General features: G+C 51.1%; 3 protein-coding genes across 7 annotated transcripts; 2 read left to right on the forward strand and 1 right to left on the reverse strand.

Moving 5' to 3' along the window:
* Positions 1-353: 353 nt before the first annotated feature.
* Positions 354-7264, forward strand: Nfkbie (NFKB inhibitor epsilon). Its single transcript, XM_026394471.2, has 6 exons — positions 354-940; positions 3253-3355; positions 4045-4267; positions 5312-5400; positions 5557-5796; positions 6657-7264. Exons 1-6 carry the CDS (start codon positions 573-575, stop codon positions 6720-6722), a joined length of 1089 nt encoding a protein of 362 aa, XP_026250256.2. The 5' UTR covers positions 354-572; the 3' UTR covers positions 6723-7264.
* A 1277-nt stretch (positions 7265-8541) lies between these two features.
* On the forward strand, positions 8542-12137 carry Slc35b2 (solute carrier family 35 member B2). 5 transcript variants are annotated; one of them, XM_026394434.2, is made up of 4 exons: positions 8611-8702; positions 9215-9411; positions 9600-9754; positions 10531-12098. In XM_026394434.2, the coding sequence occupies exons 1-4, from the start codon at positions 8692-8694 to the stop codon at positions 11467-11469; spliced, it is 1302 nt and encodes a 433-aa protein (XP_026250219.1). In that variant the 5' UTR covers positions 8611-8691; the 3' UTR covers positions 11470-12098. The 5 variants fall into 5 exon arrangements, with proteins under 5 accessions (XP_026250222.1, XP_026250221.1, XP_026250219.1 ...); XM_026394435.2 differs by having other exon boundaries at positions 9218-9411; XM_026394437.2 differs by lacking the exon at positions 9215-9411 and having other exon boundaries at positions 8542-8702.
* Positions 12138-12181: 44 nt separating this feature from the next.
* On the reverse strand, positions 12182-18691 carry Hsp90ab1 (heat shock protein 90 alpha family class B member 1). The gene is made up of 12 exons (XM_077802202.1): positions 18582-18691; positions 17099-17245; positions 16547-16753; positions 16301-16460; positions 15797-15930; positions 15362-15670; positions 14747-14912; positions 14369-14559; positions 14004-14151; positions 13613-13881; positions 12682-13015; positions 12182-12560 (listed from the first exon to the last, which is right to left on the reverse strand). Exons 2-12 carry the CDS (start codon positions 17243-17245, stop codon positions 12451-12453), a joined length of 2175 nt encoding a protein of 724 aa, XP_077658328.1. The 5' UTR covers positions 18582-18691; the 3' UTR covers positions 12182-12450.
* Between the last annotated feature and the right edge of the window lie 3432 nt (positions 18692-22123).

Consider the following 22123-nt stretch of genomic DNA (forward strand, 5'->3'; position numbering starts at 1 on the left):
GTGCAGAAAATTAATATTCCTTCAAAACAAACAAAGAAACAGAAGGAAGAAAAGAATGACTGCATGGAATTAATGAATGGAATAAAGGAGGAAGGGGAAAGAGTGAGAGAATGAACGAATGAATGAATGAATGATGAATAGGCAAATTAATCCACGAAGGAGTGAGTCAGGGCGGGTAACCATGGACTCTGAACTTACGCACAGAGGCGGCAAGGGGGATTCCGGAGGGGCGGGGCCTTTGCCCGGAAGCGCCGTCGGGGGCGGGGCCCGGGGCGGGGCCATCCCCGTGCGGCCACTTCTTTGGCCCGAGTGGGCGGGGCGAGAGGGAGGACCCGATTGGACTGCCCAGCTGCCCAGCTGCCCAGAGTAAACCGCTGCCGTGGACCGGGTCGACGCTGCTAACCTCGTCCGCGCTTTTCGTCCACTCTTTGCGCCCGCACAACCTGGAACCGAGGCAACTGAGAGCCCGGCGTTGTCTTTACCAGGCGGACCCGCAACCCGGAAAGGCCGCGCGGCGTAGCCCGGAGACCGATCCTGCTCGAACCCGGCCCCAGCGGGCTGGCACCGCGGGCATGTCGGAGGCGCGGAAGGGGCCGGACGAGGCGGATGAGAGCCAGTGTGACTCCGGCATAGAGTCTCTACGCTCTCTGCGTTCCCTACCGGAGCCCACCCCGGCCACAGGCTCCAGGCCCTCGGACGGCTGCAGCCCCCAGCCCTGGACCCATCCTCCGAGTTCCTCCAAGGAGCCGCGGGAAAAGGAAGACGGGGACGGGGAGCGGGCTGACTCCACTTATGGCTCCTCCTCGCTCACCGAGCCCTTGCCCTTGCTGGGGGATCCTGAGGCTGAGGACCCAGCCCCAGGATCGTCACTGCCCTCCGCGGGGGCGCTGAGCCCTCAGCAGCTCGAAGCATTCACTTACATCTCTGAGGACGGAGACACGTGAGTATGGGGGCTAGGCTGAGATGGAATACTAACTCTGGGCTTTCCAGGAGCTGCAGCTGTCCAGGTACCCCACCACTACCCCCAGAGTACACCCCAAGGAACCCCCACGGTGGAAGGGACAGTCCCCACTCTCTTCCAAACTCCCTACTCAACTCTTAGCCCACTTTTGTACTCTAGCCAGGTCCAGACCAGAGGACTTGTCATCATTTATTTGCCGTCTTTTTGGGAAATGATTAGAGTTAGCACATTTCTTACCCAGGCACCTGGAACCCCAGCCAGTATCTTGGAAATCTACCAATAACCCACCCCTGGGAAGAGAAAATTCCCCTGACCAGTCCAGTTTTTTTTTTTTTTTAACTTGCTGGGGGAGGGGGCATCCGTGTTTGCTCAATATCTGGGATTCCCAGCTCCTGACCTCAGAATGCCCTGTCTCAAGGAAAAGGAGACACCAGTTACAGGTTGCCATTCAGTGCCAGGAAGCTTGGGATGGGGGTGCTGGCAGGGTGCAGGGTTGGGACTGGCCCTGAGAAGAAGAGAGTGACTAGGCTGGGGCCAGAGTGCCCAGGCAGACAGGGGACTGGCTGCCCCAGCTTACTTCCTCCTTTACTGAGAAAGGGGAAGTGAGGGCTGAAGTCAGCCCCCAACACCCTTCATTCCTGAGCACCCCAAATCCTCCCTACTGTTCTGTCTTACCCCCTCATTCTATTCTTCCTCTCCCAGGCCCAGAGGGAGTTTGATGGGCACTGGGCCAGGGGACAGCTGAAGTTACAAGTGATTGTGTGGGATGGGATGGTCAGTTGAGGACTTGAAAAGAAGAAAACACTGGCAGCTGGGATTTCGGGGTGAGAAATGGGAGAGGAGGGTTGGAGTCCCAGATCAGAGATGCTGGAATGAATAGGCACAGGGGAGGCGGAGGTGCCTGTTCTGACCTGCTTTTTGGAGATGCAGGAGTTGTAATCTTGGGTGGATGTTGACAAAGTTATCCTCTGGACCCAGTGAGTGGGAGAGGAGAGATCCTAGGGCTTTTGTACTCTGTGCCTAGATCACTACCCCAGAATCCAAGGTTTCAGGGGCTTCATGCAAGATATCTATGGCTGACCTTTGATCCAGTGAATGGGACTTCTGATACTTCCCTCTTTCATTGGCCTCTCAGCCTCAGCCTTTACCATATCTAGTTAGAGACAAGTGGTGTGTGTCTGAGAGAGAGAGAGAGAGATGTGCAAGGACTTCCCAGCAGGTCCCTCAAGAGAAGGTGGGCATTTTCCTCCCTTGGAGGTGGTTGGGCTTTGGGAGGTGTGGAAGTGGGAAGAGGAAGTGGGAGGAGGGGAGACTGAGGGAAAGAGGGAGGTGGCTGCAGGAATGTGACCCAGAGAGCAGGCCCTGGCCGAGGGGATTTCCAGAGCGGTTCCTCCCTCCCTCGTCACTCTCTCCTGGGCCTCTCCTGCCGCTTGCCTGCAGCCAAAGCCTGCCCCCTCTCCTGCCTGAGCAGCCCCCTGCCCAGCCCAGATGGGCGTTTTAGCCAAGATGTGCCCCTCACTAATGCTGCAAGGCACTTGTCCAGGCCTAAATCCTCCAGCCCCGGCTTTCATTTTCCCCACCTGATGTGGGGAAACCCCGAGACTGGAACTTCCCTTGCCCAATGCTCCCCCTTACCTTGAGGTTAAGACTCTTGTCCCCTTTATCAAACAGACCTTTTCTGCATTGCACAGATCTCTTAGAAGTGCACAGGGCCACTAATCAGGCCCCGTCTGGCTTGTGCCATCTGAGGAGTGGCCCTCATGACTCCCTTAGGAAGGGCAGCAGAACAAAATGCTGTCTCCTGCCTGTCTTCCAAGAGTTTCTGTCTCCCTCCCTTGGAATGCATAACACTGAGTTACTGGGGGGAACCCCACATCTGCCTCCTCCTGTCCTCCCTGTTGTGGGGAGGTGGGGAGCTCAGCCCTGGAAACCCCCTCTGCACCACTCCCGCGGCTTTCAGTTTGGCTTTGAGCTGCAGCTGGCTTCGCAGGGCCCTGGGGGCAGGGGGGAGCAGGGTGTGGGCAGGCTGGACAGGAAGGCCCTTGTCCTGTCAGCACCCTGCCTACGTGCCCACCCAGCCAAGGCCCTCCTCAAGGCCACCAATGGGAATGTGGGCCTCCATCCCCAGAATCCTGCCATTCCATATCAACCCTCACTTCCTGGCCCAAACTCATCTCCTGCACCTACCTTTCAGGTTGCTAATTAGAGGGTAACACAGTCCCTCTAAACCCAAGACCCCAGTCACCCTCTCTGGCCTGTGCCCTGACCCCAGGCACTCCCCTGCTCCCCAGGCTGGTCCACCTGGCAGTGATTCACGAGGTCCCAGAGGTGCTGTTCTGTTGCCTGGCTTTGCTGCCCCAGGAGGTCTTGGACATTCAGAACAACCTTTACCAGGTAGGTAGAAGGAGGAGTCTGTGTCCATAGTAGCCATCCCCAGAAGCCACACCAGGGTTCTTAGGCTGCTCATTTGGGACCTGTATGCCAGATGCTGGGCTTGAAGTGGAGAATGCAGAGATGAGTAAGACCCAGCCTCTGCCCACAGGGCACAGTCTGGTCTGGAGGACCCGGTGTAAATGCCTAATTATACATCATGATGACAAACGGTGTGAGAAAGACTCATACCTGCTACTGTTGGGTCCAGTGTCTTTATGGAACAGGTAGAGAAGGCTTAGTACAGGAGGTGACATCTGAATGAAGACTTAAGGAAGGAAGGAGTTTGCCCGGGGAGACTGCCTAGTGCCAATTCCTGCAGCCTAACCCCAGGGGGTAGCACAGGTCTCCCTAGAAGGTGAGTGACTGGACTCTGATCCCACATGTTCTTTCTCTAGGAGTTGAGCAGACCTATGAGAAGAACAGGGGGTCATTTCCCTCACTCTGCTTCCAGAACTGGGGTCCTAAGAACTTGGTGGTAGGGTGATAGAGGGAAGGACTTACTAGTACTTTCTTAGAAGACCAGGGCTATGGCCTTTGTAAGCTGCTCTCAAAGAAAATGATGGCATCTGGATATTGCTATAGCATCTAGCATGGTCCCAGAGGTGGGAGCATGCTGCAGTAGCTGACTGACCCTCTGTTTGTGCCTGCAGACAGCACTCCATCTGGCTGTTCATCTGGACCAGCCGGATGCAGTTCGGGCCCTGGTGCTGAAGGGGGCCAGTCGGGTGCTACAGGATCGGCATGGTGACACAGCCCTACATGTGGCATGCCAACGCCAGCATTTGGCCTGTGCCCGCTGCCTGCTAGAGGGGCAGCCAGAGCCAGGCAGAGGAACATCTCACTCCCTGGACCTCCAGCTGCAAAACTGGCAAGGTTTGGGTAGCCCCACCCAGGGCCTTTGGGGAAGAGGAGAGGGCAGGAAACAGGGACCCCACTCCTAGGAAAGGGGGAGACCCAGCTTGTCTGTTGATGTTCCTCCAGTTCTAAGCACCTGGACACTTAGTACATCTTTGCTAGATGAAGGAATAGATGATGGATGAATTATTTGATTCAGAATTGACCCAACACCTACTGAGTGTTGAGCAGAAATCTAAGTTTTGTCCTTAAAATATATAGTTTAATAGAGATTAAATGAACTCCTTCATTCATTCAACAGAAATGTCCTGAGTGCCTTTCTGTGTGCCAGATTCTACCCCAGGAGCTCAGCTCCCATCTGAAAACAAAAATGAGAAAGATAGAGATGGACAATAAATATAAGAAGTGAATTATATAATATGTTAGAAGGAAGTAGGTGCTATGGTAGAGGGAGTAGAGCAGAGGGAGGGGAACTGGAATGTTTTTTTGGGGGGGGGAGGTTGATGTGATTTTTAAAAACGGTAGTCAGGAAAGGCCAGGGTCATTTGAACAAAAACTTGAAGGAGATAAAGGATGTATATTTGAATCTGAATCTCTATTATAAGCAGAGAGTGGGGGAGGGAGAGTTATAGACCAGAAAGGAGATAAGCAAAGAAAGGCAGGGCACACAGAAGGAAGTGGCCCCTGGAGAGAGTCTGGGGCATGAGGATCCCCAGATGGCTCCTCGGAGAAATCTGGATTGAGCTTGAAGACAAGTAGAGTTCTGGAGTATTTGTGGGTTTGAGGGGTATGTGCCCTGGAGGAGGGTATGTTTGGGGGCTGTCATTCAGCAGCCTGACCCCTGAAGCATGAAAGTTTCAATAACATGACTGAAAGGTGGAAACTTGCAGTTCCTTTCCCCTCAGACTTTTGAGGGGGTTTTCGGGGTTGCATTTTAAGAGTCCTGTGATTAAAGGCATTGAGTGGGCAGGAGTCCCTTGGGGCTGAGGGTTAGGGAGGTCCCTGAAGAGAGTGAAAGAGAGCTGTGAATGCCAATCAGTGTCCCTACCCACCTTACCCCAGGTCTGGCCTGTCTTCACATTGCCACTCTACAGAGGAACCAGCCTCTCATAGAACTACTGCTTCAGAATGGAGCTGACATTGATGCCCAGGTGAGGTAACCCATCAAGGCACTGCCTGCTCATGGCACCTGACCCAGCCTTGCCCCTGCAAGTTCCCCTACCCCACATAGCAAGTGGTGCCTCTGCTCTCCTCCCAGATCCCACTGCCACTTCAGGGCCTTGGCTGACATCCTTATGCCTTTCCAGGAGGGCACCAGTGGGAAGACAGCATTGCATCTAGCTGTGGAAACCCAGGAGCGGGGCCTGGTACAGTTCCTACTCCAGGCTGGTGCTCAGGTAGATGCCCGCATGCTCAATGGGTGTACACCGCTGCATCTGGCAGCTGGACGGGGCCTCAGTGGCATCTCATCCACTCTGTGTGAGGCCGGCGCTGACTCCCTGCTGCTGAATGTGGAAGATGAGACACCGCAGGACCTGGCTGAGGATGTACGAGGCATAAACTTCTCCATTCTGGTTTCAGGGCCTCTCACACCCATAGCAGAGATAGGGACTGTCAGTAGTTGGAAGGACCAGAGAGTTAGGAGTCTTGGGGTACAACCGGGACTCTGCCACTTACCAACCAGTCATGCAACCATGGGCCAACCTTTATCCCTCTCCAAACCGGTTTCCTTAGTTGATCAGGACCAAGAGCCCCAACTTTATACTCCTACAGGGGCTCCACAACTAGCGTGAATCAGTAAAGCTGGCCAGGTGTATGACCAGCAAGTGGTGAAGCCTGGGAGAGAGCAGAGAGCCATACCTCGGGGTCTCTCCTTGGCTCCAGCAAATGCTTAGGCATAGGAATGTAGGCCCCATGTTTCTAGGTCTTGGAAATTTTCAAGAGGTGAAACCCAGGTTTTCTGTATAGTCTTCCTGTTTTTAAATGTTAAGTATAAAACAAATGTTCAGAATGTTGTGCCCCCCACAACAAAAGTAGATCCAGAGCTATATCATCTTTTATTTTTTCAAATTTAGATATTCTTAGTTGTAGGTGGACGCAATACCTTTATTTTAGTTTTATGTGTGCTGAGGATGGAAGCCAGTGCCTCATGCATGCCAGGCGAGTGCTCTACCACTCAGCCCCAGCCCCAGCCCCCAGAGCTGGATCATCTTTAATGTCCCTCCTAGCTTGGATATTCTGGCATCATTTTAGAGATTGAAGGCTCTGCCATGTCAGGAGGCCTTTATTAGTATAAGTTCTTCAACTCTGGTGAGGAGGGAGTGGCCCAACAAGTTTCCCTAGGTCTCCTCCACTACTGACTTTTCTCATGGCCACTGATCTTGCTTCTCTCTATTCTCTTTCTCAGCCCCTTATTCTTTTGCCCTTCGATGACCTGAAGATCTCCGGGAAGCCGCTGATGTGTGTTGACTAAAGCCAGGACAGGAAACTGGGGCCACTGTTGCTGCAACCTGGGCCCAGTGTGCCCTTCTGGTGTCCTAGGGACTACTGAAGCCAGAGCCTGGAGCCAGTATGGTTCTGAGTGAGAAAAGAGATTGCAAGTCAGAGAGAGCCAGGCTGGAAGAAAGAGCTTCCCAGGTGGACTGGATGGAGATTCTTGAGAGGCGCCTAAGCCCCAGGCATCCTGGGTGAAGTCTCTTTACCTCTCTTGGAGATGGCAGGGCTCTCATTTCTACCTGTCGGGTCAGTTTGAAACTGCCAACCAGTGGGAAAATGTGGAGGCTTCTGAGTGAGGAGAGACTGAAATAGAAGAAACAGGGCCCTGAGGGGTCCCACCTTACTGCTATTGCAGATTCCAAAACACTCTTGTCTATAAACTTTTAACAGAAGGCCCTGAACTGAGCCTTTGAGAAAGGAACATTGCAGTAACATAACACTAAAGTAGCAGAGACTTTTTAAAAGTGTTTTCCTCCTACCCAGGTGCAGTGGTACAAACCTCAGGAGGCTGAGGCAGGAGGATCACCAGTTTGAGACCAGCCTCAGCAACTTAGCAAGACCCTGTCTCAAAATTAAAGAAAAAAATAAAAAAGGTGGGGAATACAGCTGGTAGAGCACCCCTGATTCAATCCCCAGTGTTAAAGGGTTGGGGGGTCATCCCTTCTAGAGTTGTTTTGTGCATGTGCATAGGCAGATCTGCCCTGTGACCTTTTGATAAAAGCAAAGAGAAGGAAATTATCCCCTGGGTGTGATAAGGAGCTAATAGTCCTCAGGCTTGTCGCTGTCCAGTGCAGACCCTTGTCCTTGTTGTGGAAATGAGGGATGAAGAGAGAGGAAGAGGAATGAGAAGACACAGGCCCTGGAGGCTGCCATCTGGAGTAGCCAGAAGAGGCTAGGCACCAGAGACCTGCAACTTTTTACATATTTTATACCGGTGAGGCCTACATTGGCATGAAGAAAGGAGGAATAAACCAACATGGTCTCTGACTTTTAGAGCCTATAGTGAGACAGCCTCACTCATAAACATTAAAATCATAAATATCCAAATATAATTACAAAGTGCAGTGGGTGCTGTGAAGGGAAACAGGAGGAGGAAAGAGGACAGTAAAGTGGGTGAGGGACCTTTCTTTGGATGTTCCAGGGACGCCTCTGAGGAGAGTCATCTCATTGGGACATAGGATGAGTAAGTGATGGGGTAGAGCATTTGGGTGGGGGAAAGCCTTTGGAGAATTAGAGGAACTGAGAACAGACCAGCGAGGCTCTACAGGGCCTGGGTAAGTGGGCGAGGAAGATGGGTCAGTTAGGTCATGCGGAGCCTCAGTGGTCACGGGGACGAGGGGGACAGAATTACTGGCCCAACCAAAGAAGGAAGGAGACATCTTCATCCTGTCAGAACATGGGAGAACTAGTGGGGTGTGTTGCTTCTAATCCCAGCGATTTAGGAGGCTGAGAGAGGCGTATCCAAGTTCAAGAGCAGCCTGGCCAACTTAGTAAGACCCTGAGTTAAATCCCTAGTACCAAAAAAAAAAAAGTTGGAATGACATAAAGGGGAAGTATTTGGGACACAGAGACTCGACGTCCCAGTCCACAAGAGGGCAGTGGTCACCCCTATTCCCAGGGTAGTGAGGACTGAGAGCGACGACACCCAGGGGAGGTGTCGCTCCTGGGCTGGGGCTGTGGGCTCCTCCGCCCAAAAGCAGCCCAACCTCTTGGAACCCAGCTTCGTCTGCCTCCAGGCCGCGCGGGGGCGCTGTAGCCCACCGCCGCCGGGGCGCTGCGTGGTAGCGGCAGGGGGCGGCGGGGGGCGGCCTCCGGGAGGGAGGCGCCAAGAGCGCGGCACTTCCGCTAGCCGCCCGCTCGCTGGCTGCTAGCGGAGGCGGCGGAGGGTGCGCGCGGCCCGGGGACTCGCATTCCCCGGTCCCCCTCCGCCCCACGCGGCCCGGGTCATGGACACCAGGTGGGAGGACTAGGGCAGCGGCAGCACACATGTTCGAGCCTCTGGGCCACGTGATCGCCGCTTTTCGGCACTGGGGGCCGGGTGGGGTCCCAGCCGCCAGGCAGCCGGCCCGCGTGGCGCTGCACGGAGCCGTGCTGACGGGGGCGCGGCGTGGGCTTGTGCTCCTTGAGGGACTTGGGGGAGTGAGGAGCGAAGGAGCTGGGGACCTTGGCGGTCCGGGAACGTGGGAGGCGGGATGGGGGGAGGGGGAGCTGTCTCTGGCCAGAGCAGCCTGGGCGCGCTGGAGGGAACAGAGGGGACCTGTGTGGCCAGAGAGGCGGGTCCGCCCCCGGGGAGGGAGGAGGCCCTGTCTGCCCGCCCCGCGCCTAACCCCCCAAGACAGAGAGAGGCTCTTTGTCCCGCTGGGCTTTAGCGGAGGGGGCGGGGAGAAGACGAGGCACTTATGTGCGGTCCCCTTCTTTGGGCCAGGGGGCTGGAGGACTGCACTCTAATTCTTATGTCCGCGCTCCCAGCAGGTGGTGGGCAGTGGTGGTACTGGCTGCGCTCCCTTCCCTGGGTGCTGGTGGGGAGACTCCTGAAGCCCCTCCGGAGTCATGGACCCAGCTGTGGTTCTTTCGCTTTTTGGTGAATGCTGCTGGCTATGCCACCTTTATGGTACCTGGCTACTTCCTGGTGCATTACTTCAGGAGGAAAAACTACCTGGAGACAGGTGTGTGGAGAGAGGGTGGGGAAGAGGGCTAGGTGTGAATCGCAGGTGTTGGTTCAAACCGGAATGTGACTTGGAAAGGGAAGGAGGGGGGAGGCCAATAGGCTGGACAGCAGGGCAGGTTGGCTGCTCTGGGGAAGCTGAGTTGCTGTGGAGGAGGTTTGGAACTTGACTATATGTGTCTTCTTCAGGCAGGGGTCTCTGCTACCCCCTGGTGAAAGCTTGTGTGTTTGGCAATGAGCCTAAGGCCTCTGATGAGGTTCCCCTGGCTCCACGGACAGAGACAGTGGAGACCACCCCCACTTGGCAGGCCCTGAAGCTGCTCTTCTGTACCTTGGGGCTCCAGGTAGGTAGGCAGGCAAGCTCTGCTTCTTGTCCTGGATTGAGCTCAGTGGGCAGGGACTCTGTGAACTCAGTTTTCATTCTGTCTATCTCAAAGGTTTGTGGGTCTGTGTGTTATGTGTCCCTTTCTCTCAGACACACAGAGCACCATCTTCAAAATGTTTGGAGGAAGCAGTGACTTTCCTTTCTTCATCCCCTCCGCTTCTCCAGCATTGGTACTGCAAGTAACAATGCACTATTGTTTTATGATGTCTAGAGCAGAAGAGGGCTCATCTCTTTCCCAAGTTTTTGGTGACATCTATTGTGCTGTTATTATACTTCCCTCTCTCCTGATGTGCTTCATACGCTGTAAACCCACTGATAAAAAAGATTGGGGAAGCCATTCAGTACTACATAAGAAAGGGGTCCTAAGGCACTGACTGTGTGGAATTTTAGAGTGGGTACTAGTCCCCCTTTTTGGAGCATGTTGAACTATATAGGAGTCAAACTCTTTTTGCCTCCCTGAGTTTGAAAGTAGGTAAGAGAACACTTTGGATGGAGCTAACTCTAGTGTTCTCATACTGTGGGAGCAAACAAGGTCCAGGGAGTTCTAAAGCATATGTTAATGTTTTTCACCACAGTGAATTTTCTACAAGGTAAATCCAGACTTGGGAGAGGAAATTTCTACTTCAGAAGAACACACATGCTGTCCTTTGTCATTGAGAATTATCCTGAGGAAAGGGAAGTTAAGATCTACTTTTTCCTTCTCTTATTGTCTCCTGTCTACCCTCCCCAACCCAGGTGTTCTACCTTACTTGGGGTGTGCTGCAGGAAAGAGTGATGACCCGAAGCTATGGGGCCACAGCCACGTCACCAGGTGAGCGCTTCACGGACTCGCAGTTCCTGGTGCTAATGAACCGTGTGCTGGCACTGATTGTGGCTGGCCTCTACTGCCTCCTCTGCAAGCAACCTCGACATGGGGCACCCATGTACCGGTACTCCTTTGCCAGCCTGTCAAATGTGCTAAGCAGCTGGTGCCAGTATGAAGCTCTCAAGTTCATCAGTTTCCCCACCCAGGTGCTGGCCAAGGCTTCCAAAGTGATCCCTGTCATGCTGATGGGAAAGCTGGTGTCTCGGCGCAGCTATGAACACTGGGAATACCTAACAGCTGGACTTATCTCCATCGGGGTCAGCATGTTTTTGCTGTCCAGTGGACCAGAGCCCCGTAGCTCCCCAGCCACCACACTCTCAGGCCTCATCTTATTGGCAGGCTACATCGCTTTTGACAGCTTCACCTCAAACTGGCAGGATGCCCTGTTTGCCTATAAGATGTCATCAGTGCAGATGATGTTTGGGGTCAATTTCTTCTCCTGCCTCTTCACAGTAATCTCGCTGCTACAGCAGGGGGCCCTCCTGGAGGGGACCCGATTCATGGGGCGACACAGTGAGTTTGCCGCCCATGCCTTGCTACTGTCTGTCTGTTCCGCATGTGGCCAGCTCTTCATCTTCTACACCATTGGGCAGTTTGGGGCTGCTGTTTTCACCATCATCATGACCCTCCGCCAGGCCATTGCCATCCTTCTTTCCTGCCTCCTCTATGGCCACACTGTCACTGTGGTGGGTGGGCTAGGGGTAGCTGTGGTCTTTGCTGCCCTTTTGCTCAGAGTCTATGCCCGAGGCAGGCTAAAACAACGGGGAAAGAAGGCTGTACCTATGGAGTCCCCAGTGCAGAAGGTCTGAAAAGATAAGGACCTGAGAGGTGAAATGTAATAGGACCCTCACCATACTTTCAGAGGTGCTGGCTCAAGGGCAAAATATGGGTTTTCTCATTATCATAAACCAGCTCTGCAGCTGGGGATGGGGAGCCCAGAAGGTATCTTCCCTTTTGCCTTAAGCCACCATCCTCCAGTAGGCAAGTTGAGCCTCAGGGTAGAAGGAAGTCTTGGTGTATGGAGGTGTAAAGGGAAAGCTCCTCCATCAAGCTTTTAGAAGTTTTGACCCACCTGGTGGCTCGGCTACCAGCAACTTATCTGCTTGCCCCCTACCTTCTATACACTCTCATTTCTTACTGTTGAGAGAAGCACAAGTATTGTAGGGTCCAAATGCTGCTTCCCCAGGAGGGTGAGTAAAGATGGTAGTGCCAAGGGAGGTGAATGAAGAGCCCTGCTCAACACTATGCCCTTGGGCTCTGCTAGGCTCTGCTCCATGAGCCAATTACAAGTTTGGTACTTTGGGAAATGTCAATTTTTGCTCTTATAATTTTATTAAACTGCTGCAACGGACTTGGCTCTGTGTTTTGGTTGCCTTAAGTGATTGAAATGAGAATGTACATATACCTTTCAAACTAGCATATAACCCAGGTAAACAGCCAGTTTTTCTATACTATTATACAGGATAGAGAATGCTATGAAGCAGCAGTATCATCCACTTTACAAGGGAGAGCAGAACTGTATAAAACTGCATCTTCTTTATTTTGCATACTTTAATTGTGGAACAAAATAAAACAAAAACACAATACAACATCCAACCCTTCGGCCAAACTAGGTAGGGGATGGAGGGCTTGAGGCCCTTATTTCCTGCCTTAATTAAGATGCCAAGGACAGGAGAAAAAACCACTATAACATCAATCAGCAGAGGAAGCCAGGTGGGAGAGGGCCACTTAAGGCTACTGTGGGAGCCATGGGGAAACTATACAGAGGGCAGATTTCTCAGTAGCAACTCCTAATCTACTTCTTCCATGCGAGATGCATCCTCATCACCCTCGAGAGGGGGTATCTCATCAGGAACAGCACTGCTGGGTTCCTCTGCTGTCACTTCATCTTCATCAATGCCTAAATGTTAAAAAAAAAAAAAAGGCCCAGTGAGATGTGAACTGAAGAGCATTAAACAAAATCTGTTCAAAAGGTCAGTTCCAGAACTTGCCCCCACATCAAATCAGTCCACATTGCCTACCTAGGCCTAGCTTTATCATGCGGTAGATGCGATTGGAGTGGGTCTGAGGATCCTCAAGTGAGAAGCCAGAAGAGAGCAGCGCAGTTTCAAATAGCAGCACCACCAGGTCCTTGACAGCCTTGTCATTTTTATCTGCCTCTGCCTTTTGCCGCAATGTCTCCACAATGGGGTGATCAGGGTTGATCTCCAGGTGCTTTTTGGCCATCATGTAGCCCATTGTGGAGTTGTCTCGAAGTGCCTGGGCCTTCATAATCCGCTCCATGTTGGCTGTCCAGCCATAGGTGCTGGTAACAATGCAGCAGGGTGAAGACACAAGCCTATTGGAGATTGTCACCTGTAGACAGTTTAAAAAATTTTTAGTGGAGCATGGTGCAAACCCATAGTCCTGACTCTTCCAAGAGACTTAAGGCAGGAGAATCACTCCAACTGAGGAGTTTGAAGACAGCCTCAGAAGCACAAGGAGACCCTCTCTTAATAAACAAACAAACAAAAAACCCTTAGGTTTAGATTGGATCATCTGAAAGGTAAAAATTATGGTCCATATTTTTTTAAGTTTCTATGTTCCCAAACACAGGAATTAATACCTAATCTCCAAATTTTGTATAATGGACTAAGAGAAATAAGACCTTGCTGAGCCAGGTGGCACATGCCTATAATTCCAGCCACTTGAGAGGCTGAGGCAGAAGAATGAGAGTTCAAAGCCAGCTTCAGCAAAACAAAGCACTAAGCAACTCAGTGAGATCCCTTCTCTAAATAAAATACAACACAGAAGTGGGGATGTGGCTCAGTGGTGTAGGACCCTGAGTATGGTACTCACAAAAATGGGGGGGCTTAAACAGAGTAAACCTCCTAATCAGCAACATTAAATTCTGAAAACAGCAGCTCCCAAAGAGAGATTACAAAAATGTATCATAGTCCCCAAACTTCTCACCTTCTCAACCTTTTTATCCAAGATTTCTTTCATAAGCTTGCAAAGGTTCTCAAATTTCGCCTTACTCTCCTCCATTTTCTTTTTTTCCTCCTCATCCTCAGGTAGCTCCAGGCCTTCCTTGGTCACAGAGACCAGGCTCTTCCCATCAAACTCCTTGAGTTGCTGTACACAGTACTCATCAATAGGCTCAGTCATATATACTACCTCAAAGCCACGTTTCCGCACACGCTCCACAAAAGCAGAGTTGGCCACCTGCTCTTTGCTTTCACCTGTAAGGTTATTTAATGTGACTTAGTGACCAAAAGGATTTACACTGCCAGTTCCCAGTTAGCCCTGATGTCCATCCAACCCCAGATAGGAGGCTTTGATCAGACTTAAGGTTTTAACTCACCAGTAATGTAATAGATGGACTTCTGTGTCTCCTTCATGCGAGAGACATACTCTGACAGAGAAGTCATTTCATCTCCAGACTGAGAGGTGTGATAGCGCAGCAGCTCAGAAAGGCGTCGCCGATTAGTAGAATCTTCATGGATTCCAAGCTTAAGGGTACGAGGAAACAAAATAACCCACCTTAGAGATAATACCCTTCCCTCTCCAATAAATGAGGAAATACACTCTAATTAGTAAGAAAGTGGTCAAGACCAACCTCAGTCAACATAGTGACATCCTATCACAAAAATAAAAAAGGCTGAGCTTAGTGGTAAAGTGCCCCCCCAAAAAATAAATGTCAAAGGGAATAAGCATTTGCCTCTATACCTTAAGATTTTTAGAGAATGCCTCATAGAATTTTTTGTAGTTCTCCTTGTCTTCTGCCAACTCAGAGAAGAGCTCAAGGCACTTCTTCACAATGTTTTTACGAATAACTTTCAAGATTTTGCTCTGCTGGAGCATTTCTCGGGAGATATTCAGGGGCAGATCCTCAGAGTCAACAACACCACGAATAAAATCTGCAATCAAATGGCAGAAAATTCAATACAAACAACTAGACCCAAACTGGTCACCCAGATTCAAGCGGAAGGCTCTTTTGCTCCCTGAACCTTCACTTACAATTACCCTCCTCAGACTACAATCCCAGGAGAACACTGCAGATCTCAAAAGACTTAACCCCCAAAAACAGACACAGGAGACACTCACTGAGATACTCTGGTATCAGCTCATCACAACTGTCCATGATGAACACACGACGGACATAGAGTTTGATGTTGTTCTTCTTCTTCTTGTTCTCAAAGAGGTCAAAGGGAGCCCGCCGAGGGATGAACAGCAATGCCCTGAATTCCAACTGACCTTCTACAGAGAAGTGCTAGGAGAAAAACCCAACATTTCAGGACAAGAGTGCTTTTCAGTCACACCAAAGCACCTACAACTGGAATGCTACATACCTGAAGAGCCTCCATAAGGAGGAAAAAAAAAAAAAAAAACGCTGAACCCGAAAGCCAATAAATCTTACATTGTCCTAGCTATATATAATCTTGTTGAATTAAGAGAACAGTTCTCCAATCAGAACCCTGTTATGTGTAAGGCTGCCATCGACATTACCCAGATTTCTATTAAAAGACAAAAGTGAAGTCATTCCGGAGAACAGAATCTCTCTACTGTGGCAGGGTCACTAGTAAGTGAACTCACATGGCTCCATTGACTCTCAGTCTCAGCTACCAACCAGTTGGGCAAGTTCACTGTGGACTCTACTATCTACCAATACACACTTCTACCTGTTTCTCTCCAGCTGAGCCCACATATAAGGTTTCTCACCTTGACTGCCAGGTGGTCTTCCCAATCATTGGTTAGGCTCTTATAGAATTCTCCATATTCTTCCTGAGTGATGTCATCAGGGTTTCTGGTCCAAATGGGCTTGGTCTTGTTCAGTTCTTCATGATCAATATATTTCTCCTTAATCTTCTTTGTTTTCTTCTTCTTATCCTTACTAGTGTCATCCTCCTCATCTGAGCCCACATCTTCAATCTTGGGTTTCTCCTCATCATCTTTATCTTCCTCTTCTTTCTCACCTTTCTCTTCCTCTGCCTCATCATCACTGATTTCCTTCTCTCGTTCCTTCTCCAACTAAAGTACCAAACATAGTGGTTAAGCGTGAAAAACACAACACCAGGAAAACAAAGCCAGGGACCACAAAACTCCACAACCACAGACACTCAGTGCAGATGGGCTGCCAGCCTGGTTGGTACTCACATAAAGGGTGATTGGATAGCCTATGAACTGTGAGTGCTTCTTCACTACTTCTTTGACCCGCCTCTCCTCCAAGTACTCTGTCTGGTCTTCTTTGAGGTGGAGAATGACTTTAGTACCCCGGCCAATGGGCTCACCTAGAAGAAACAATCAATCACAATAAAGTATAAAGCTGTGAGGCTAAAAGCATCAATGATTTTAAAAGAAACTCTCCATGCCGGGAGCAGTAGTGCACACCAAAAATCCAGGAGGATTATGAGTTCAAAGCTAGCCTCAGCAAAAGCGAGGCACTAAGGAACTCAGTGAGACCCTATCTCTAAACACAAAATAGGCTAGGGATGTGCCTCAGTGGTTGAGTGCCCAAGTTTAATCCCAGGTACCAAAAAAAAAAAAAAAAGAAAGAAAAAGAAAAAAAAGAAACTGCTCCACAAACATCATACTCAAGATTTCTATCTCTTCTTCCAAAGAATTCTAACCCAGCTACTTCCATACAGAAAGCCAACTCACCATGATCAGCCCGCACAGTGAAAGATCCCCCAGCAGAAGACTCCCAAGCATACTGTTCATCATCATTATGCTTTGTGATCACAACCACTTTCTCTGCCACTAGATAAGCAGAATAAAATCCAACACCAAATTGCCCAATCATGGATATGTCTGCACCAGCCTGCCAAAGAATATTTTTAAATATCAAATATGAGATTTGAAACAGCAAGACAAAAAAAAATCCTAAATTTGAATGTGCATATATACCTGAAGAGCCTCCATAAATGCTTTAGTTCCAGACTTGGCAATGGTTCCCAAGTTGTTTATGAGATCAGCCTTGGTCATGCCAATGCCTGTGTCCACCAAAGTCAGAGTCCTTTCCTGAGGGTTGGGGATTATGTCAATTTTCAGCTCTTTACCACTGTCCAACTTGGAAGGGTCTGTCAGGCTCTCATAGCGAATCTTGTCCAAGGCCTGTAAACATGAAATGACACATCTTTTTTTTATAGTCCATCTCTTCACCCCCCCCACCCCACCCCACCCCCGCAAATCTTGGTTTTCTACTTCCATATAGCCTCAATTCTGCTATCCCTTAGATCTTCAGACCAACAGTTACATTATCCACTTCTCTGGTGTCTTCCTTTCAAGTGTGATAGCCACCCAGAATAAGGCAAATCTTTTTGGAACAGCTGCTGATTTATCTCAAACAGTTGCAGCTCCCACCACTTCAATCTATCCCTTCTTCCTCTTCTGAAGTGCTCTAAAGAGTGTGTGGGGGGGTCACACAACACTACTGTGGGGACTTGTTCAAACTCTTACATCAGAAGCATTAGAGATCAATTCCCGAAGGAAAATTTCCTTGTTGGAATAAAAGGTATTGATGATGAGAGACATGAGTTGGGCAATTTCTGCCTGAAAGGCAAACGTCTCCACCTCCTCCTCTCCATGGTGCACTTCCTCAGGCATCTAAAATAAAGATGATCAACAGTTACAAAGGAACACACATGCAATGGCTCCATACTTAAGAATCCTCAAGGTTCATGGGTTCAATTAAAACCTTAAAAGGTTGGAGTTCAAACTGCCTTGCGCAGAGTACTGTCTATTCCCAAGAAACTGAAAACACCATTTCTTTCAAGATGTTAGGCTACACACTAAATAATAAGCCAACCCAGGAAAAACCTAAATCCTTCAACCAAATACGAAAGTCAGACATTTTTTGTAAGATTATCTCAGAGCCCAGCCTCGGCACCATCGGGTACCTTGTGAGAAATTCAGAATACTGGGGGGCATCACAGGTATCTTGAGAATGCCAAGTTAACCCCCATGTACATTTTGATGTGAAAACAGTCTTTTTTTTTTAATTAGGAGAGGACAAATCGAGCAAAAGGCGCCCTGATTTTTAACAGCTGCCCCTTAGTATCTCCAAGGTCCACCAAATGTGCTATTCCACTCTGCAGGGAAGGATAACCTGAGATCGATGGGGTAGCCGCCCAAAGGGCAATTAAAGCAGGACAAAGAACCAAAGAGGAAAAGCTCCACCGTCATTGCTAACAGGGCATATAACCAAGATGGTGGCCAAAGCCGTCGCCCGACCCTCGTCACTGCCGGACATGCGTCGGACGAGGCCATGCGAGGAGGGGGCGCCGCCGTGCACCCTCCCATCGCCCCAGCATCCGGGCAATGGGGCGGGGCGCCAGGCTCCAGAAGCTTCCAGAACAATCTCAGCTCTCGGGGAGGAGCGGGGGAGGGACCCATGAATCTTCCAGCGCCTCCCCCGCCCCTCCTCCTTCACCGGGACTGCAAGAGAATCACGAAAAATCGCGGTGGTCCCCAGCAGACTGAGGACTCAAGACGTTCCTCCCTCGTGGCACACCCTCACACAACCCGAAAGAATTGGAAAACGTTTCCAGCGAGACAGGTGACAAAGCCAACCACGCCGGGCTGTGCTGAGTCACCCCGCGCACGCGAGGCCCCACCACGCTCCGGCCCCCCACAACCGCGTCCGGAAGTGGGCAGCAAACATGGCAGCGTCCCGTACCGGCGCGGCCACCACGTGCGGCCGCCCCCCCCCCCCCGGCCGCGCTCCGCCACCCCTCTCGCCCACGGCTGGTCGCCGCCTGGAGAGCGCCCGCCGCCCAAGCACAATAGACGAAACTCAAGAGCCCGAACGTACCATCCCGAAAACTAGCTTTCCCACAGACCGCCCCAGCACGGCGGCGACTGGCCTTCAAAAGGTCAGAGGGTCAAACACCGCAGACGAGCCCCCGCAGGAGAAAAGTCGGACAGAAGACTGCGGCCTTACCTTGAGAGAGAAAGGACTGCGAGTGTTAGGAGAAGGGTGGGCCCGAAGAGTGTGCGACTCGCTCGCGACACCTAGGCAGCGTGGGGGTGACTCAAGAGAGCTACCGTGTGCCCCCAGTCGCTCTATATAAGGCGAAGCACGGTCCAGGCGCCCTCCCCTGGATCCCTCCGCCTTAAAGGAGGGCGCCTGTCCGCTCGCACCTGCCGCCGCCCGCCCACCTGACGTCATGGCCAGAAATCAGGGACGGGGCGGGGAGGAGCCCGAGCAGCCGGCCTCCGGCTCTGCTTCCAGATGGAGTATCTGTCCGTTCACCCGTTTGCTTCCTTTCTCAGCCCCGTGTCTGCAGATCGGGGACATGACCCCACCAGGATGAGGAATCGGGAGTGTTTTTAGGGCCTAAACAGCGGGTCTACGGTCGAGGATCCCATCAACTCCGTAAAATCCTCTGAACTGGTATTTATACACTCAAGAGGCCGGGCCTCTGTGGACATCGAAAGGAGAAGAGACAGCTAATCATCCCCACTGCCCTTCCTAAAGCTGATCTTCCTAGAGTCTCTCCTACACATCTCACGTCCAGATCACGGACGATGTGGCATTCAGGGTCCAACTTTGAGCACCCCCGAGACCCCCCACTCTCGCGGGAGCAGCAGAAAGGCCGGCAGCTCAGGGCGGGGCGTAGTTCCGATTCAGGGAGGGCGCGGGGCCCGGGCCAGAGGGGGACTCTTTGCCTGCATGCGGCGGAAGGAGCGGCAGCAGCGGTCATGCGGCACTTCCAGCAGTTTCCAAGCCTGTCTCAGCGGGCCCACCCCCGCCCGCCCCCACCGCCGCGAGGCTCCGCCTCTCCCGCTGCGGTGTCTGAGGTGCTAGTTTAGCGGCGTGTTTGTCCCTGTCGCATTTACTGTGGCTGTCGCCTGCTGGATCCTCTCTCCACGCGGGACGTTGGGGGAGTATTACCTCGGGGATGGGATAGGCATAAAGATCCCCCGATCGGTCGGTCACAGAGCGCATAGGCAGCTGGGATGGCTCTGCGGGCAGCTCTCAGTGACCGCGTCGCTACCGGAAGGACCTTCCTAGCCTCTGCGTTCACGAAAGTACACAAAGCTTAGGGACATATGCACCCCCTACACGGGCACGTCAAGCTGTTTCTCCAGCAGCTTTGGGTTTTCTCTCTCTTCCCTCTTGCAGCTGCTTGGATCTGTGGGGATGGGGATCTCCAGGGACATCAACGAAGCTGCAGGAGTCCTAGGAGATAGTTTGAAGATGGTGGCCGGAGGGCGGGCCTGCACCAAGTTCTCTTCAGCCCCCTGGAGCCCGAGCCCTTTAGGCTTTGAGCCTGCCTGTGCCAGCGCTCCAGCTGGCAAGCTGTCCTTGCCTTTCCAAGGTGTCATCTGGAAGCCTGACGTATTTAGGAGAGAATAGCCCCCTTCTCCGAGGACTGTTAGATGTCCATGTGTTCCATTCTTAACCCACTCTGTCTACCCCTGGAATACTTGAAAAGGTTACCCCCACCCACACCTTCCTCACCCATCCTGGCACATGGTACACCTTCCCTAATACACCTTAGTTATTGTTGAATTCTGATGAACAAATGAGGATCCTTGATTTCTTCTTCCTTATCCACTCCATTTAATCAACCCCGCCATCTCCACTCCCATTTTACCTGTTCTTATCATCCTTCTTGGTCTGTAAGAAGTCCATGGTTGGGCGAAGTCAATGAATGTGGAAAGGGGCACTGGGTGTTTCTGCCAGGAGGGCCCCACGGTGCTCTATTCCTGATCAGAATCTCAAGCCAAGAGCTGGGGAGGTAGCTCAATGATAGAGCGTTTGCCTAGCATGCGTGAAGCCCTTGGCCCATAGGTTTGATTCCAAGAACCATAAAAAATAAATAAAAATCTCAAGTCAGGGGCTGGGGATGTGGCTCAAGCGGTAGCGCGCTAGCCTGGCATGCGTGCGGCCCGGGTTCGATCCTCAGCACCACATACCAACAAAGATGTGTCTACCAGAAACTAAAAAATAAATATTAAAAATTCTAACAAAAAAAAATCTCAAGTCAGCCAGGGCACGTTGGCACATGATGTAATTCCAGCAATTTCCGAGCTCAGATGGAGAAGCACAAGGAGGAGGCCAACCTTTGCAACTTAGTGAGACCGTGTCTCAAAATACAAAATAAAAAAAAGAGCTGGGGCTAATCAGGGTGGTGGTACAAGCTTGTAATCCCAACAGTTTGCGAGGAGAGGCAAGAGATTTACAAGTTCGAGGCCAGCTTCACCAATTTAGTGAAATCCTGTCTCAAAATAAAAAGGACCAGGCTTGTGACTCCGGAGTAGTAAAAAGCACCCGGGGTTGAATCCCCAGTACCAAAAAAGAAAGGTGGGGGAGGGGAGTGGCTAGGGAGGCTGTAGCTCAATGGTAAAGTGGCCCCTCCCACCTCGTCCTTTTTAAAGCTCAGTACCAAAAAAAAAAAAAAAAAAAAAAAAATCCCAAACCAAAGCTAGTAGTACAAGTAGTCCCAGCATTTCAGGAGGCTGAGCCTCTGCAAATCTTGAAGTGTGAGACCAGCCTAGGCAACACAGTAGGACACAATTAAAAAAAAAAAAACCAAGTCAGGAGAAGCCTCCCTCAACATGCCCTCTCCCTCTAAGCAGAATGGTCCTAGCTAATAAAAAATCATTGCCTGGGCTGGTGGTTTAGCTCCGTGGTAGAGTGCTTGAACCAGGCCCTGAGTTTCATGATTTGCCAAGAGCAGTCAGGACATCTCACTGACCTGTGAGCAGGTGAAAGTGAGTTTGCACATTTATGACTAGGAAAATAAAAGCGTCAGTGACTGACCACCTGGTCATTCAGCTCAGAGCCCTTCCCACTCCAGAAGTGGAATGGGAAATGTGGTCTCCCCTCCCAGGACCTAGGTCCAGAGCAGATCAGGAACTATTCCTGTAAATGGGCTTCTCCTGAGTTGAACACATAGCATTGTCAGGACTAGAGACTCCTCAGAGATTTCCTTAGGACTTTCTTTTTTTTTTAATATTTATTTTTTAGTTATAGTTGGACACAATGTCTTTATTTATTTATTTTTATGTGGTGCTGGGGAACGAGCCCAGGGCCTAACCCATGCTAGGCAAGCGCTTTACCACTGAGCCACAACCCTAGCCCCTGAGGACTTTCTAAATTGGGAAAATCTCAAATCATACCAGTACAGAAATTCCATTTTTTTCTTTGAGGAAGCCTTTCAGGAGACCTCTGCCTGTGCTCACAAGCTTTATCCCTCTTGACTCATTGACCCTAAGCCCCCACCCTGAGTTCTGCCTGGGGATATAAAGCTACATACACCGGGCAGGGAACCCTCAGCCCTCCAGGGCTGTGGCCAGCTGAGTGTGAACCATGGAGAAACAGCAGAGACCCCAGTCAACCTGGTAAAGAAGGCAGGCTTATGGCCACGGCTAGCCAGGCCAAGGTACAGATCTGCTCCCAGGAGAAGGAAAAGCATGGAAAGGCACAAACACCAACAAAGGTACCATAGCTCAGGAATCTTTGAGTGAGTAAGA

Source organism: Urocitellus parryii, chromosome 8, assembly GCF_045843805.1.
Source record: "Urocitellus parryii isolate mUroPar1 chromosome 8, mUroPar1.hap1, whole genome shotgun sequence".
Taxonomy (NCBI): domain Eukaryota; kingdom Metazoa; phylum Chordata; class Mammalia; order Rodentia; family Sciuridae; genus Urocitellus; species Urocitellus parryii.